The sequence below is a fragment of the Pecten maximus genome, chromosome 7 (assembly GCF_902652985.1).
Source record: "Pecten maximus chromosome 7, xPecMax1.1, whole genome shotgun sequence".
Lineage (NCBI taxonomy): Eukaryota > Metazoa > Mollusca > Bivalvia > Pectinida > Pectinidae > Pecten > Pecten maximus.
The window spans coordinates 22946965-22964873 of record NC_047021.1 but is presented as its reverse complement, the minus strand read 5'-3'; the positions used below and the strand labels follow the sequence as shown (position 1 = coordinate 22964873).

The 17909-nt window shown below is 37.1% G+C and overlaps 1 protein-coding gene across 4 annotated transcripts in view; it reads right to left on the bottom strand.

Moving 5' to 3' along the window:
* LOC117331939 (A disintegrin and metalloproteinase with thrombospondin motifs 9-like) overlaps nucleotides 1–17909 on the bottom strand; it is a 163340-nt gene that overhangs the window by 11150 nt on the left and 134281 nt on the right. For all 4 annotated transcript variants that reach the window (XR_004533701.1, XR_004533700.1, XM_033890945.1 and 1 more), the window contains 3 exons: nucleotides 15978–16136; nucleotides 15622–15798; nucleotides 298–462 (listed from right to left, as the gene is read on the bottom strand). Coding sequence is in view for 2 of the 4 variants with exons in the window: in XM_033890945.1 (XP_033746836.1) it covers nucleotides 298–462; nucleotides 15622–15798; nucleotides 15978–16136 (501 nt within the window). In the remaining 2 variants the exon portion in view is untranslated. The remainder of the gene's footprint in view (nucleotides 1–297; nucleotides 463–15621; nucleotides 15799–15977; nucleotides 16137–17909) is intronic.

Here is a 17909-nt window from a genome sequence, read left to right as displayed (position 1 = left end):
GATTGAAGTAGGATAAATTTGTTTTACCTAGATCAGTAAACAGACAGAGAGCCCAGCACACTGACAAACAGATGGACCTGTCAGAGATGGAACTGTTCATACATATCCATGTGTAAACAGAACATTTGTTACTTTACCATCAGAATCAGTTCTGTTCCACACTTCTGTTTACAAGTTCTCAGTACAGACTGATGTTTACTTCCCCTTTAATTTTTTTTTTTTTTTTTTTTTTTCATATTTGCAAGGCGTGGTTGTTTTAAATAATCTATAAGAAAACAAAGTCCACTGTTTACTGACCTTTGTCCATTCTGTAGCCTTCCACTTAGGACACCTGCCCATCTTACAACGTCGTGTGTTTCTTGGTTTCTTGCCGCGACATTCGTTAGATGGGCGGGTATTCTCCTCCTCATCTACACAAAGAACCTCTCGCTGCTGGTGGCCACGCCCACAGGTCGCAGAGCACTGCAAAATAATTCAAAGGTCATAGCTTATAATGAGCTGATAGCATTTTGGTAAAAGTTTAATCAATGTGGGAGGAATTAAGATATCTTGATGAAGACTGCGGTAGAAAAAAAAGTATATAAAACTTAATGAATAAAGAAATCAAAATTGATTTCAATGCTTTGAAATATGTTGTTATTAAAATCTTTATAAAAAGGAATTTTAATTTCAAATCCAATCTGAACACAAAACAATGGTATTTTCTTTCCAGATGCTAAAAAAAATATAAAAAAATCTGGCAGATACAGAATTTGTTTATAAGACAGCCCCAGCATCACTCGCATTTCCTAACTTAGGATTTTCTACAGGAAAACAGTAGCGGAGTTAAGGATGAAATTAATGATTATAGACATTATCTTTCAATTCTGGACCACTTTTCTGTGGAAAATATTTGGTTGAGAAATTTTCTTCAGTTAAGGAATGTTCATAAAACTGGGGCGTGAAGTACAACATGCATGTAACTATGGTTGTTAACAATACTTAATGCCAGTCTTCATTCCATAAATCAACAATCTGGCAGAGGGACAAGAGTTCAACATACAATCAACTTCACACTTTAACAATATATAATTATGCTTAACACTTTAACAAAAGCTATCATGCACATTATATGCTGGTGATCTGTTGGAGTTGTCTCCCCTAGATATGCGACTGATTAGCCTATTCAGTGTACTTTTAAAATATTTAAACTTCTGTACATTTCCACTGTATCACTGTATAATTTATCAAACCCACATCACCTCTTATGAAAGATTTATGTTTCCTTTACTGAAACTCTTTTGGAATGAAGATAACAGTCAAGTAGCATACATCCTTAAATTAATTTCGACACAGACAATTTCTTTAACAGGATCAATCATACTAAAGTAATACTAAATTAACTTGAAGTTTCCATAGATGTCAAGTTTCATACAAACATGCCAAGCAGCACTATCTATAAAAGCTGGGGAAGATTATAGGCAGTCACTAATTTATCAGGGCACCCCATGCATCCTTCAAATATCTTATTAATTTCAAAATGTTGGATGAAACATTCATTTAGTCACAAGAATATATCAACAGGATTGCTACAGTCTATTACTACAAACCGAAATTGTTAGACAGAATAAAAAACTAGAAACAGGGCAGCTATATAGAAACTACAGCTTTATAGGTTGTAGAACTCAGGACAGCTATACAGAATCTAGAACTACAGGCAGGACAGCTATATAGAATCTAGAACTCAGGACAGCTATATAGAATCTATAACTACAGGCAAGACAGCTATACAGAATCTAGAACTTCAGACAGGACAGCTATATAGAATATATAACTACAGGCAGGACAGCTAAATAGAATCTAGAACTACAGGCAAAGACAGCTATACAGAATCTAGAACTACAGGCAGGACAGCTATATATACAATCTAGAACTACAGGCAGGACAGCTATACAGAATCTAGAACTACAGGCAGGACAGCTATATATACAATCTAGAACTACAGGCAAGACAGCTATATAGAATCTAGAACTACAGACAGGACAGCTATACAGAATCTAGAACTACAGGCAGGACAGCTATATATACAATCTAGAACTACAGGCAGGACAGCTATACAGAATCTAGAACTACAGGCAGGACAGCTATATATACAATCTAGAACTACAGGCAGGACAGCTATACAGAATCTAGAACTACAGGCAGGACAGCTATATATACAATCTAGAACTACAGGCAAGACAGCTATATATACAATCTAGAACTACAGACAGGACAGCTATATAGAATCTAGAACTACAGACAGGACAGCTATACAGAATCTAGAACTACAGGCAGGACAGCTATATATACAATCTAGAACTACAGGCAGGACAGCTATACAGAATCTAGAACTACAGGCAGGACAGCTATATATACAATCTAGAACTACAGGCAAGACAGCTATATATACAATCTAGAACTACAGGCAGGACAGCTATATAGAATCTAGAACTACAGACAAGACAGCTATATAGAATCTAGAACTACAGGCAGGACAGCTATATATACAATCTAGAACTACAGGCAGGACAGCTATATAGAATCTAGAACTAGTTCTAGATTCTATATAGCTGTCCTGTCTGTAGTTCTAGATTCTATATAGCTGTCCTGTCTGTAGTTCTAGATTCTATATAGCTTTCATGAGTTCAGGACAGCTATATAGAATCTAGAACTACAGACAAGACAGCTATATAGAATCTATAACTACAGACAAGACAGCTATATAGAATCTAGAACTACAGGCAGGACAGCTATATAGAATCTATAACTACAGGCAAGACAGCTATATAGAATCTATAACTACAGGCAAGACAGCTATACAGAATCTAGAACTACAGGCAGGACAGCTATATATACAATCTAGAACTACAGGCAGGACAGCTATACAGAATCTAGAACTACAGGCAGGACAGCTATATATACAATCTAGAACTACAGGCAAGACAGCTATATAGAATCTAGAACTACAGACAGGACAGCTATACAGAATCTAGAACTACAGGCAGGACAGCTATATATACAATCTAGAACTACAGGCAGGACAGCTATACAGAATCTAGAACTACAGGCAGGACAGCTATATATACAATCTAGAACTACAGGCAGGACAGCTATACAGAATCTAGAACTACAGGCAGGACAGCTATATATACAATCTAGAACTACAGGCAAGACAGCTATATATACAATCTAGAACTACAGACAGGACAGCTATATAGAATCTAGAACTACAGACAGGACAGCTATACAGAATCTAGAACTACAGGCAGGACAGCTATATATACAATCTAGAACTACAGGCAGGACAGCTATACAGAATCTAGAACTACAGGCAGGACAGCTATATATACAATCTAGAACTACAGGCAAGACAGCTATATATACAATCTAGAACTACAGGCAGGACAGCTATATAGAATCTAGAACTACAGACAAGACAGCTATATACAATCTAGAACTCAGGACAGCTATATAGAATCTAGAACTACAGGCAGGACAGCTATATATAATCTAGAACAACAGGCAGGACAGCTATACAGAACCTAGAACTACAGGCAAGACAGCTATATATACAATCTAGAACTACAGGCAGGACAGCTATATAGAATCTAGAACTAGTTCTAGATTCTATATAGCTGTCCTGTCTGTAGTTCTAGATTCTATATAGCTGTCCTGTCTGTAGTTCTAGATTCTATATAGCTTTCATGAGTTCAGGACAGCTATATAGAATCTAGAACTACAGACAAGACAGCTATATAGAATCTAGAACTACAGACAAGACAGCTATATAGAATCTAGAACTACAGACAGGACAGCTATATAGAATCTAGAACTACAGGCAAGACAGCTATATAGAATCTAGAACTCAAGACAGCTATACAGAATCTAGAACTCAGGACAGCTATACAGAATCTAGAACTACAGGCAAGACAGCTATACAGAATCTAGAACTCAGGACAGCTATATAGAATCTAGAACTACAGGCAGGACAGCTATATAGAATCTAGAACTACAGGCAAGACAGCTATATATAATCTAGAACAACAGGCAGGACAGCTATATAGAATCTAGAACTACAGGCAGGACAGCCATATAGAATCTAGAACTCATGAAAGCTATATAGAATCTAGAACTACAGACAGGACAGCTATATACAATCTAGAACTCAGGACAGCTATATAGAATCTATAACTACAGGCAAGACAGCTATATAGAATCTAGAACTACAGGCAAAACAGCTTATAATTTACAATCTAGAACTCAAGACAGCTAGAACTCGGGACAGCTAGAACTCAGGACAGCTATATACAATCTAGAACTCAGGACAGCCATATAGAATCTAGAACTACAGGCAGGACAGCTATATACAATCTAGAACTCAGGACAGCTATATAGAATCTATAACTACAGGCAGGACAGCTATATAGAATCTATAACTACAGGCAGGACAGCTATATAGAATCTAGAACTACAGACAGGACAGCTATATAGAATCTAGAACTACAGACAGGACAGCTATATAGAATCTAGAACTACAGACAGGACAGCTATATAGAATCTAGAACTACAGGCAAGACAGCTATATATAATCTAGAACTACAGGCAAGACAGCTATATAGAATCTAGAACTACAGGCAGGACAGCTATATATACAATCTAGAACTACAGGCAGGACAGCTATATAGAATCTAGAACTACAGGCAAGACAGCTATATAGAATCTAGAACTCAAGACAGCTATATAGAATCTATAACTACAGGCAGGACAGCTATACAGAATCTAGAACTACAGGCAGGACAGCTATATAGAATCTAGAACTCAGGACAGCTATACAGAATCTAGAACTTCAGACAGGACAGCTATATAGAATCTAGAACTACAGGCAAAGACAGCTATATACAATCTAGAACTACAGGCAGGACAGCTATATAGAATCTAGAACTACAGACAGGACAGCTATATAGAATCTAGAACTACAGACAGGACAGCTATATAGAATCTAGAACTCATGAAAGCTATATAGAATCTAGAACTACAGACAGGACAGCTATATAGAATCTAGAACTACAGACAGGACAGCTATATAGAATCTAGAACTACAGGCAAGACAGCTATATAGAATCTATAACTACAGGCAAAGACAGCTATATACAATCTAGAACTCAGGACAGCTATATACAATCTAGAATGCAGTCAGACAGATAGACAGACAGACACAGACAGATGTACAGATAGACACTCAAACTAGCATACACACATTTAAAAAGATGCAAAGACATACAGATAGATACAAACTAACAGATAGTAGCTAATTTTTATAGATTGATACCAATACAGCCCAAACATCAATCAGACAGACAGGCAGACAGACAAAAAAGAAGACAGACAGACAAAAAAGAAGACAGACAAAAAAGAAGACAAACAGACATACAGACAAAATGAAGACAGACAGACAAAAAAGAACACAGACAGACAGACAAAAAAGAACACAGGCAGGCAGGCAGACAGACAAAAAAGAAGACAGACAGGCAGACAAAAAAGACAGACAGACAGGCAGGCAGATAGACAAAAAAGAAGACAGACAGGCAGACAGACAAAAAAGAAGACAGACAGACAATCTGACACGGAGACAGGTACAGACATGGATGGACAGAACAGCAGATATAGACAGACAGAAGAGGTGTCAGTCATTAATACCCCTTTTTATCATGCTCCATACCTTTACAATTTGTTGCCTACCTGTTTCTATCTACTTACTTAAGCACTGATGACTTAAAACCTCTTATGTGAGGCAGATAAATCATGATCCCTTCCCTCTATATTACACATCTCTTTAAATAACTTCAAGTAATATGCTCTGATTTGAAGTCATCAGCATGAATATGGAATTAGGTGATCAGGAAATGGCTATAGATGAAATGTAATCAGCAATAGTTTTAAGATCAATTTCAACATGAGCATTACTAATTCACTACCTTACTGTAAATCCACTTATAGTGGGGCACTACAATATCAGAATGTTTGTGGGGCACTACAATATCAGAATGTTTTAACAGATTAGTACAATGATGTGTCAGCAATAAATCAAGATCGTCCTCAGACTGAATTAACCTGTCATTAATTTTGGTAATATGTTTTTTTTTTCTTTTGATGAAATCAGTAATTTTAACTGTTTTTATAGAATGTAGATCCATTGATGGCACTTGTTCAGATATTAAACTTTTGTTTTCCAAAGTAATAGATTCTGCAATTACCATTGACAAACCCAAACCCTTGTTTTCTTTACTAGAATATATTGGGTTTTTTCAGTATTTTGTATATTGTAATTACAAAACATGTACAATGTTCTGTGACCTATCTAACTTTATCTTATACAGTAGCCATAGAGATCTTAATTACACGTGATAAAACATACTGTTGATTTAATTAAATATCTACGTATTAAATGTGATGAAATATCTAGGGGAATTAAACCTAATTAAATATCTAGGGAAATTTAAACTAGCTATATATCTAGGGGAACTTAACCTTTCAAACAAACTTCTTAATTCATTCTTAAAACTAAATTGATAGCTGAAATACATTACCGTCCTCTTACTCTGACATACAGACCCATATTGCAGGAACTGTTCACTTAAACAGCTTTTAAACTTCATGGACGGTAAATTGTACAAGTCTGTTGAAAAGTGGTGAACTATCTGATAAAGGATGATGTTATTTCATGAACTGCAGTGAATTTTAGCGCCCTGATCTCCATCTTTTATGTGGTGTACATATCGACATAGGTATAGTGCTATCTTCATATAACACCACACCCATGTTACATTCTCTACTTAACATTGTAGCCCATTCCAAAATATCTGCTTTGATAAGATTTTGATATTCTTCACAGCATTTTGAGAAAAAACAGATCCATTTGAAACCACAAGAAAGACCTTATCACATATGTGTGGTACTGGTATGACTAATTTATTGAAAGAATCATAAATTGTACTGAAACAATATTTTGCTATCTTTATCTGTATAAATGAAAAATGTAAAGATTGGAATTATTTTTCTGTCAGAAACGTGATCAGTCATGTTACAAGTCCCTTAAACTTCCATCAATACAGTTGGATACTGAAATAAGTATCTTAGGGAATTTTCAGGTATGGCATGAACCATTTCTTAACATTAAACTTGACAGTTTGGTAAAATAAATTGCATAACATTTTGTTAATTGAATAAATAGTCAATAAAACAAACATACATGTATGGTTTTAAGGTTGGTGTATGCTTTTGCCAGGTCAATGAATGGTTGTCAAGGCAATGAAAGGTTGCCAGGTCAATGAATGGTTGTCAAGGCAATGAAAGGTTGCCAGGTCAGTGCATAGTTGTTTTTTAGGTGTGTATGGTTGTAAGTTCAATGTATGTATTACTGTTAGGTCAAAGTATGGTTGCCAGGTCAATATACAGTTTTTAGGTTGATGAAACATCCCCTTTTATCACACCAGTAACCACTACCATCTTGTTGGTTGTATTACACTTTAACCTCATTTGTCACCCCGTAACCACTACCATCTTGTTGGTTGTATTACACTTTACCCTCATTTGTCACCCTGGTAACCACTACCATCTTGTTGGTTGTATTACACTTTAACCTCATTTGTCACCCCGTAACCACTACCATCTTGTTGGTTGTATTACACTTTACCCTCATTTGTCACCCTGGTAACCACTACCATCTTGTTGGTTGTATTACACTTTAACCTCATTTGTCACCCCGGTAACCACTACCATCTTACTGGTTGCATGACAATTCATCCTCATTTGTCCTACTTCAACCATTTCCATCTTCTTTGTACTAGGGTTTCTACTGATTTTTTTCTTCTGATATGCAATTTTGTCCTAATTACTATTTATTTTCCCAAGGATACCCTGTAAGATATCTCTATATCATACCCTGTAAGATATCTCTATATCATACCCTGTAAGATATCTCCATATCATCCCTTGTAAGATATCTCTATATCATACGCTGTAATATATCTCTATATCATACCCTGTAAGATATCCCCATATCATACCCTGTAAGATATCTCCATATCATACCCTGTAATATATATCTATATCATACCCTGTTATATATCTCTATATCATACCCTGTAAGATATCTTTATATCATACCCTGTAAGATATCTCCATATCATCCCTTGTAAGATATCTCTATATCATACCCTGTAAGATATCTCCATATCATCCCTTGTAAGATATCTCTATATCATACGCTGTAAGATATCTCTATATCATACCCTGTAAGATATCTCTATATCATACCCTGTAAGATATCTCTATATCATACCCTGTAAGATATCTCTATATCATACCCTGTAAGATATCTCTATATCATACCCTGTAAGATATCTCTATATCATACCCTGTAAGATATCTCCATATCATACCCTGTAATATATCTCTATATCATACCCTGTAAGATATCTCTATATCATACCCTGTAAGATATCTTTATATCATACCCTGTAAGATATCTCCATATTATACCCTATAAGATATCTCTATATCATACCCTGGAAGATATCTCTATATCAAACCCTGTAAGATATCTCTAAATCATATCTTCAGTAATGTCATTATCACAGCCTAATACATGTGTGTAAATGAATAGCATTAGTAGTCGCAGTGCTGGAGTCATTGTTAAGTAGGGGATATCATGGTATCATGTCCCACTGGGCATTTCTAGGACTTACAAAGTTATAGTATTGTCAGGCAACCTCTAACCTCAGTCATACCCTGTCCTTGTTTTGATAATGAAGTTGGAGTTTAATTTACATGCAAAGACAAACAAAACATTAAAAACACAAAAAGATGAGATCATAAACAAATGTTTAATACAAATTAATACGATCAGTTTGTGATAATAAAAATGTTATCAAAAATGACAAAAGTTAAAAAGAACAAATAAAAAATGAAAAATTATTGTGAATGAAAACATTTAAAAATTCAATTTGATACAACAAATTTGTTCTGTGCTATTGACCACAATTCACACAAAGAAAAACAACATCTTTTGTTATTAATGTGTACCATCTACACATTTTATTTCAAACTTCACATTTTTGTTTTTGTTTTGATTTATTGTTTACATCATTAAGATTCAATAACAAATGAATAATTTAAACTGACCTGGAGCTAATGTTCGGTATTGATGTAAAACAGCAACTTAATATCGGCATATCATCACAGACACTGACAAGAAAGTTCCATTTTTTGTAAGTGTATTGTCCCGTTTGTGAGTACTTTGTAAGTATATAATTATTTCTCAAATGAAAACAAATACAATCCCCTTGATTCTGAATGCAAAGCTTCGTTGAATAGCCATTTGTATTGAAAAAATGTAATTCTTGATGAAAAATAAAAAACGAATATATTTTGTTATAATTATGATATATACCAAAGTGACATGTGGGACTGAAAGTTTGGACAGTTTATTATCTATGAAATGACAATACCATGATATGTAAAACTGAAAATATAGCACCATCCAGCAAGAATTTGAAAAGTATTTTAATATTTCTTCATACTTATCATTTAAAAGGATAATTCTAAACAATCAAACATGTCAAAACGAAAAAAATCAGTTTTAAGAAGAAAATGTTCTTATATGGCTATTTTCATATTACAAAATTGCATAGTTTCTTGCGCTAGAACTAACCCAATTCAGCATTTATGGGACTCTTGTAAAATGATTCATAGTATAGAAATGTGAATCCAATATGAACAGTAATGTGAATCCACAAATGAGACCAAAAACTGGTAATGTATTTAAAAAAAAAACATGTCACATGTTATAACACATCCAATATTTTTGATTATTGTATAAATATCATTATATAACTCTTTCATAGAGGTCATTTTACCAAGGTATTGAAACAGACACTTTCAACTTCATGTTGACAAAAAAAGTAATATACTTCACAAAACTTGACAAAGATAAAAGTAATAGACTTTACAAAACTTGACAAAGACAAAGTGATAAAATCCACACAAAGACAAATTGATGAACTTTACAAAGACAAAGTGATGAACTTCACAAAGACAAAGTGATGAACTTCACAAACACAAAGTGATGAACTTCACAAACACAAAATTGATGAACTTCAGAATTACAAATTGATACACTTCACAAAGACAAATTGATAAACTTCACAAAGGCAGAGTGATGAACTTCACAAAGACAAATTGATAAACTTCACAAAGGCAGAGTGATGAACTTCACAGAACTTCACAAAGACAAAGTATAAAAATCAACAAAAACAAAATGATAATAAGTTTGTAAAGACAAACGAATTAATTTTAAAAAGACAAATGTCACAAAACGATGAACATCACAAAGACAAAGTGATGATTTTCAAAAAGACAAAGTGACAGAATTCACAGCATTACAATAACTTCACAAAGATAGAGTAATAAACTTTACAAGACAAAAAGACAAACTTCAGAAAGACCAAGATATACTTATAAAGACAAAGTCATCAACTTCATAGAACTTTACAAAGATACCAAGGTTAATGATGTCATCATCAAATCAAATCTAACAGAATCAGTAATACTCATATGATAAACTTCCTACATCAAACTTACTTACATGAAATCAACAATATTTCACAAATCTATTATCAAACTAAAAATGTTCAATGAGAAACTGAAGAGGTAGGTGTCCATTTAAACACCAATTTACTTTTGAAACTGCCTTTAAATCGCAAAACACATAAACATGATAATTAACCTCCACAAGCAGGTTGTTGAATTTGTTCAATCAATAAATATTCCAGTAAAGGGAGAAATATAATAATCAAATGAGTGACACAAACATTTCCCATGAATGTCCAAAACTGTCAACAATTCTGTAACATTTGGGACAGAAAAAAACAACATCAAGGGCCTCACAAACGTTCCACCAGAGTTCACAGTTGTCACTGTCAACAAGTGGCAACTTAACAACCAGGAAAGGCCTGTCTTCTATTGTTCCCATATCACACTACACATGTCAGCTGGCAACTTGATGGTCACTGACATAGTAATCAACATATACAGTTGTAACCATAGCAACAAATTCAACTGTTTCCGTATCAACATGTAGTTTTAACCATAACAACAAATACTAGCTGTTACCATAGCAACCTTACAACATATACAACTTTTACCATAGCAGTATATACAGCTGTTACCATAGCAACATGTACAGCTGTTACCACAGCAACATAGACAGCTGTTACCATAGCAACATATACAGCTGTTACCATTGCAACTTTAGCAACATGTACAGCTGTTAGCATAGCAACAAATACCATTGCTCTTTAGCAACAAATTCCCATAGTATGGAACTCTATAACTGTTGCCAGAGAAACAAATATATGTTGTATGTATTTAGCAATTATTTTTAGAAAGCAAACAAAATTGCATTGACATACTGTAATTGTAACCATAACAACCAATGGCCACATAGTAATAGTGCTACAAACACATAAATATCAGTATCATATCACAGGTGAACTAGGAGTCTTAAAACCATCACTACCATACAGAAATACATCACAGACCCTAGGCCAGAATACCACAACACAACCTAGACCAGAAATACCACAACACAACCTAAGCTAGAAATACCACAACACAACCTAGACCAGAAATACCACAACACAACTTAGACCAGAAATACTACAACACAACCTAGACCAGAAATACTAAAACACAACCTAGACCAGAAATACCACAACACAACCTAACCTAGAAATACCACAACACAACCTAGACCAGAAATACCACAACACAACTTAGACCAGAAATACCACAACACAACCTAGACCAGAAATACTACAACACAACCTAGGCTAGAAATACCACAACACAACCTAGACCAGAATACCACAACACAACCTAGGCCAGAATACCACAACACAACCTAGACCAGAAATACCACAACACAACCTAGACCAGAATACCACAACACAACCTAGGCCAGAAATACCACAACACAACCTAGGTCAGAAATACCACAACACAACCTACGCCAGAAATACCACAACACAACCTAGGCCAGAATACCACAACACAACCTAGGCCAGAATACCACAACACAACCTAGACAAGGAATACCACAACACAACCTAGGCCAGAATACCACAACACAACCTAGACAAGGAATACCACAACACAACCTAGGCAAGGAATACCACAACACAACCTAGACCTGAATTACCACAACACAACCTTGACCAGAAATACCACAACACAACCTAGGCCGGAATTACCACAACACAACCTAGACCAGGAATACCACAACACAACCTAGACCAGGAATACCACAACACAACCTAGACCAGGAATACCACAACACAACCTAGGCAAGGAATACCACAACACAACCTAGGCCAGAATACCACAACACAACCTAGACCAGAAATACCACAACACAACCTAGGCCAGAATACCACAACACAACCTAGGCCAGAATACCACAACACAACCTAGACCAGAATACCACAACACAACCTAGACCAGAAATACCACAACACAACCTAGGCAAGGAATACCACAACACAACCTAGGCAAGGAATACCACAACACAACTTAGGCCAGAATTACCACAACACAACTTAGACCAGAAATACCACAACACAACCTAGACCAGAAATACCACAACACAACCTAGACCAGAAATACCACAACACAACCTAGACCAGAAATACCACAACACAACTCAGACAGACAAGAAATTCCATTTCATTCTGAGCAATTTGTCTTACTGTTATCATATGAAACAAGATTGATCATTGGACCTAAAACTTGACTCTTTTTTTCAATGGATGTGTGAAGTAATGGAAATTTCAACCTAAAGATCCAACATCTATGGCTGATTCTCCAAGTGTATGGTAGCATAAAGGTGATGTTTCATACTGTTCAATACTATGTCTACGACATAAACACTATCTTCCTGCGGTACATATTGGCAAGATGCTGTTCTAGATACCCCTCTACCACCCCAGCCTTACTGTAGAATCTGATCACATTACAGAACCCAAATACTGAAATCCACATGCACGGTTTGTAGGGGGATAAGACAGCGATTTTATTGCATATCTATGAATAATTAAGTACAGATTGTTGCTAGTTTGGTGGAATTAAAACACCATCTCAAACAGCACTGCATGATCTATACATCTAGATTCTAGTATCGTCACTTAAATCTGATAACAGTTTTAAATATATATGTCTAGATATTTTATACCCTCAAATTTCAGAAATCTTCTTATCATATTTTTTTTTTTTTTTCCTTACAAAAACAGCCGTAATGCCAATAAACATCATATATAGCTATAGAGTAGTCTTGTATGTAGTTATTTAAAGAATGCCAAAGTTTTGAGAGTTTTACAATTTAACAGTTTCAAACCTAAAATAATTCTACTTGTAAATCTCAACTCTAATATGACTAACTCTTAGTCTGAAAGGTATAAGTTACTCCTAGACTATAATGAGTATGTTTAAAGTTGGTAAATCCTATACAAATATATAAAAGTATACAAATAACCGAGCCTGATGGTTATGATTTATACTGAGTAAATCTTGACCAATATGATTTAATGACACTGATGGGTATAATTTATACTGAGTAAATCTTGACCAATATGATTTAATGAGACTGATGGGTATGATTTATACCAGAATATGTGCAATATTTAAGTGGCAATTATTACGTTTTTTATCCTGAAATTCCAAGTTAAATAGCTAGACTTGTAACAGACACATAAATACACGGACACAACAGCAACAATTAGGCAATTAAATAATTAACAGAGAAAAGCAACGACGGAAAAAGCAACATCTGACACAAAAGCAAAAAAACATGTATTTAAAACAAGAGATAAGAGATCTCCAATCACAATAAATAAATGCATTGTTCCTGTTGAGAAATGTCACAACCACAATCTTCAAATCCAATGGCAGCATTCATGCGTTAATATCACAATGGACATGGTCAAATTAACCCAGCAAACAACATACAAATCACACCAATATTTTATATGGATTTGTAACTCTGTTCAATAATAAGTCTTTATCAATGTATTTACACAGTTTAAATATTGCATATATTTACCTATTTTACAAAAATATATGGGGGATGGGAAGTGGGGTGGAGACACAACGTCCCAGTAGAGAATGGTAGAAATCCAGACGAATCTGCCGTGGATACTGGTGAATACACGAGGTCTCACCAAAATTCCAGGTAATGTGTACGTAAAAACGTTGAGCCCAACACAGATATTCATTTGATGGTCCAATTTAAAGTGGTGTTGACATGTTTCGCCGATAGAGAAACCATCATCAGTAGTTCTGGTTCTGAGGCTTCACTATAGGCAAAACAAGGCTCCATTAAATTGAACCATCAAATTAATCTGCATGTTGGGCTTACTGCTTTACGCACATATCTTACAAAAAGATATTTTCTTCAAGTAAAAACAATAATTATAGGGAGTGTTGAGTGTTTGTCATGTTAAAATTACTGCCTCTCTATAACTGAAGTAGATAGTTACATCTCAGCCAATTACAGAGTCAGATATAAACTGGCAAATTTTCCAAACGAATTCAAGGACATATTATTTGAATGGTCTGAATCTATGTTATGAGTACTTACAACAGCAGTCAAAGCTGTTAAAGATACATACAGGTGTGTTACCTGTTGAAACGAAAATGAAATATTTTCATGAGGAATATTAAGGTTAATTACCTCTAAGACCTCCTTTTGAAATAAAAAAGGTCTTAATCTTTTCAAATAGTTAAAGCCTTTTCTTACTTTCAGATGACACAGGTAATCCTTTGTCTTGTCTTAGTTATTCAATATTTTTGTTCTCTCCTACCCTAGAAACATTACTAAGTTACACAATGACCTTGAACTCTGAAAATGAAAAGTCTGATTTCTTTGACCCCCGCCAAATTGAGGTCAAATACACGAATTGCATTAGGATGTGTGATTTATGTATATATGAGTGCCATAGTTAGAAGTGCTACCACAGCCATTAGTTTGCAGATTATGTAAGTGGTAGAAATATTAATACTAGTGAGCCTATAGATGAAAGCTTACTGTACATCTGTTAGGAGTAGAGCTTGTAAGTATACAGTATAAATTTGATTTAATTCCGTTAGAATGCTCCAAGATTACAGCAGTAGAGTTTGTATGTGTACAGTATAAACAGATATATATAATTTCCGTTAGGGTGCTCCAGGAAAGAAAAGCTTATTTGAAAGCTTAGTATATATACTGGCAGGTCCAGAAGAAAGAAGAAAGTCCTACGTACACCACAATAACTAATGTCTTCACCACGTCATGCACAGTACACTAGAGAATTTCAAGAGAAGAATGGATTTCCAGGCCAACACCTGTCAAAGGAAGTCAACGCACACCTATTGACGTCGCTGACGTAACCTTTGTCTTTGTCTTAGGCGTTGGCGTTGCCTTTGACGTTGCCGTTGCCGTCGACGGCGACGGCGGTTAATGGCATTATAGCGGAGGTAATATTTGTACCAGGGATTGTCGGGTCTTACCGGTGACCAGGGCGCTATGTACCAGCGCCGGCGAGTGCTGCACGGGCCGTTGTTGCAGAGACGACGATTGGGTGGCATGGTGGTCATGTTACAAAAGGAGTTGGACACTGTCCTGTCATCCAGCTGACACAGGACACGACGACTCTGTTCTCCGTCCTTTCCACACGTCACAGAACACTGAAAAACAAAGTTTTATTGTCAGTGACTTGTGCAAAGCGTTGTTAACAAAGGAGTCTGGCCTAATGAAGAAAACCCTATTTGAAAATTTCCCCCATCTTAGAAGTATTATCCCCTTTACTTATTGATCTTTCACAAGACTATCAACAACTGGCGACAGACATCAAAATATAACTCACCTGCGACCACATGCCGGTATTCCAGGTGCCGCAAGATTTCGCCTGACAGCGTTCAATCTCGTCTGGTTTTTGTTTGAGGTCACACTTGTCGCTGGCTCCAAGTTCATCCTGACAAACAACCTGTCGGCGTCTCCAGCCTGATCCACAGGTTGACGAACACTGAAAAAATTTATTTATAAAATCAGGCAGGCATTCTAAACAAAATTTACTTTCAGGAAACTCAACACATATTTGATTAGAATGATTTGAAAATTTTCAATGGGCATTGAACCTGGATATCAAGGTCATATCATCCCACCCTATAGTATCTGTGGTACACACCTGACTCCAGGGTCCTACCCTACAGTATCTGTGGTACACACCTGACTCCAGGGTCCTACCCTACAGTATCTGTGGTACACACCTGACTCCAGGGTCCTACCCTACAGTATCTGTGATACACACCTGACTCCAGGGTCCTACCCTACAGTATCTGTGGTACACACCTGACTCCAGGGTCCTACCCTACAGTATCTGTGGTACACACCTGACTCCAGGGTCCTACCCTACAGTATCTGTGGTACACACCTGACTCCAGGGTCCTACCCTACAGTATCTGTGGTACACACCTGACTCCAGGGTCCTACCCTACAGTATCTGTGGTACACACCTGACTCCAGGGTCCTACCCTACAGTATCTGTGGTACACACCTGACTCCAGGGTCCTACCCTACAGTATCTGTGGTACACACCTGACTCCAGGGTCCTACCCTACAGTATCTGTGATACACACCTGACTCCAGGGTCCTACCCTACAGTATCTGTGGTACACACCTGACTCCAGGGTCCTACCCTACAGTATCTGTGGTACACATCTGACCCCAGGGTCCTACCCTACAGTATCTGTGGTACACACCTGACCCCAGGGTCCTACCCTACAGTATCTGTGGTACAGACCCTACAGTATCTGTGGTACACACCTGACTCCAGGGTCCTACCCTATAGTATCTGTGATACACACCTGACTCCAGGGTCCTACCCTACAGTATCTGTGGTACACACCTGACTCCAGGGTCCTACCCTACAGTATCTGTGGTACACACCTGACTCCAGGGTCCTACCCTACAGTATCTGTGATACACACCTGACTCCAGGGTCCTACCCTACAGTATCTGTGGTACACACCTGACTCCAGGGTCCTACCCTACAGTATCTGTGGTACACACCTGACTCCAGGGTCCCACCCTACAGTATCTGTGGTACACACCTGACCCCAGGGTCCTACCCTACAGTATCTGTGATACACACCTGACTCCAGGGTCCCACCCTACAGTATCTGTGGTACACACCTGACTCCAGGGTCCTACCCTACAGTATCTGTGGTACACACCTGACTCCAGGGTCCTACCCTACAGTATCTGTGGTACACACCTGACTCCAGGGTCCCACCCTACAGTATCTGTGGTACACACCTGACTCCAGGGTCCTACCCTACAGTATCTGTGGTACACACCTGACTCCAGGGTCCTACCCTACAGTATCTGTGGTACACACCTGACTCCAGGGTCCTACCCTACAGTATCTGTGATACACACCTGACTCCAGGGTCCTACCCTACAGTATCTGTGGTACACACCTGACTCCAGGGTCCTACCCTACAGTATCAGTGATACACACCTGACTCCAGGGTCCTACCCTACAGTATCTGTGGTACACACCTGACTCCAGGGTCCTACCCTACAGTATCTGTGGTACACACCTGACTCCAGGGTCCTACCCTACAGTATCTGTGGTACACACCTGACTCCAGGGTCCTACCCTACAGTATCTGTGATACACACCTGACTCCAGGGTCCTACCCTACAGTATCTGTGGTACACACCTGACTCCAGGGTCCCACCCTACAGTATCTGTGGTACACACCTGACTCCAGGGTCCTACCCTACAGTATCT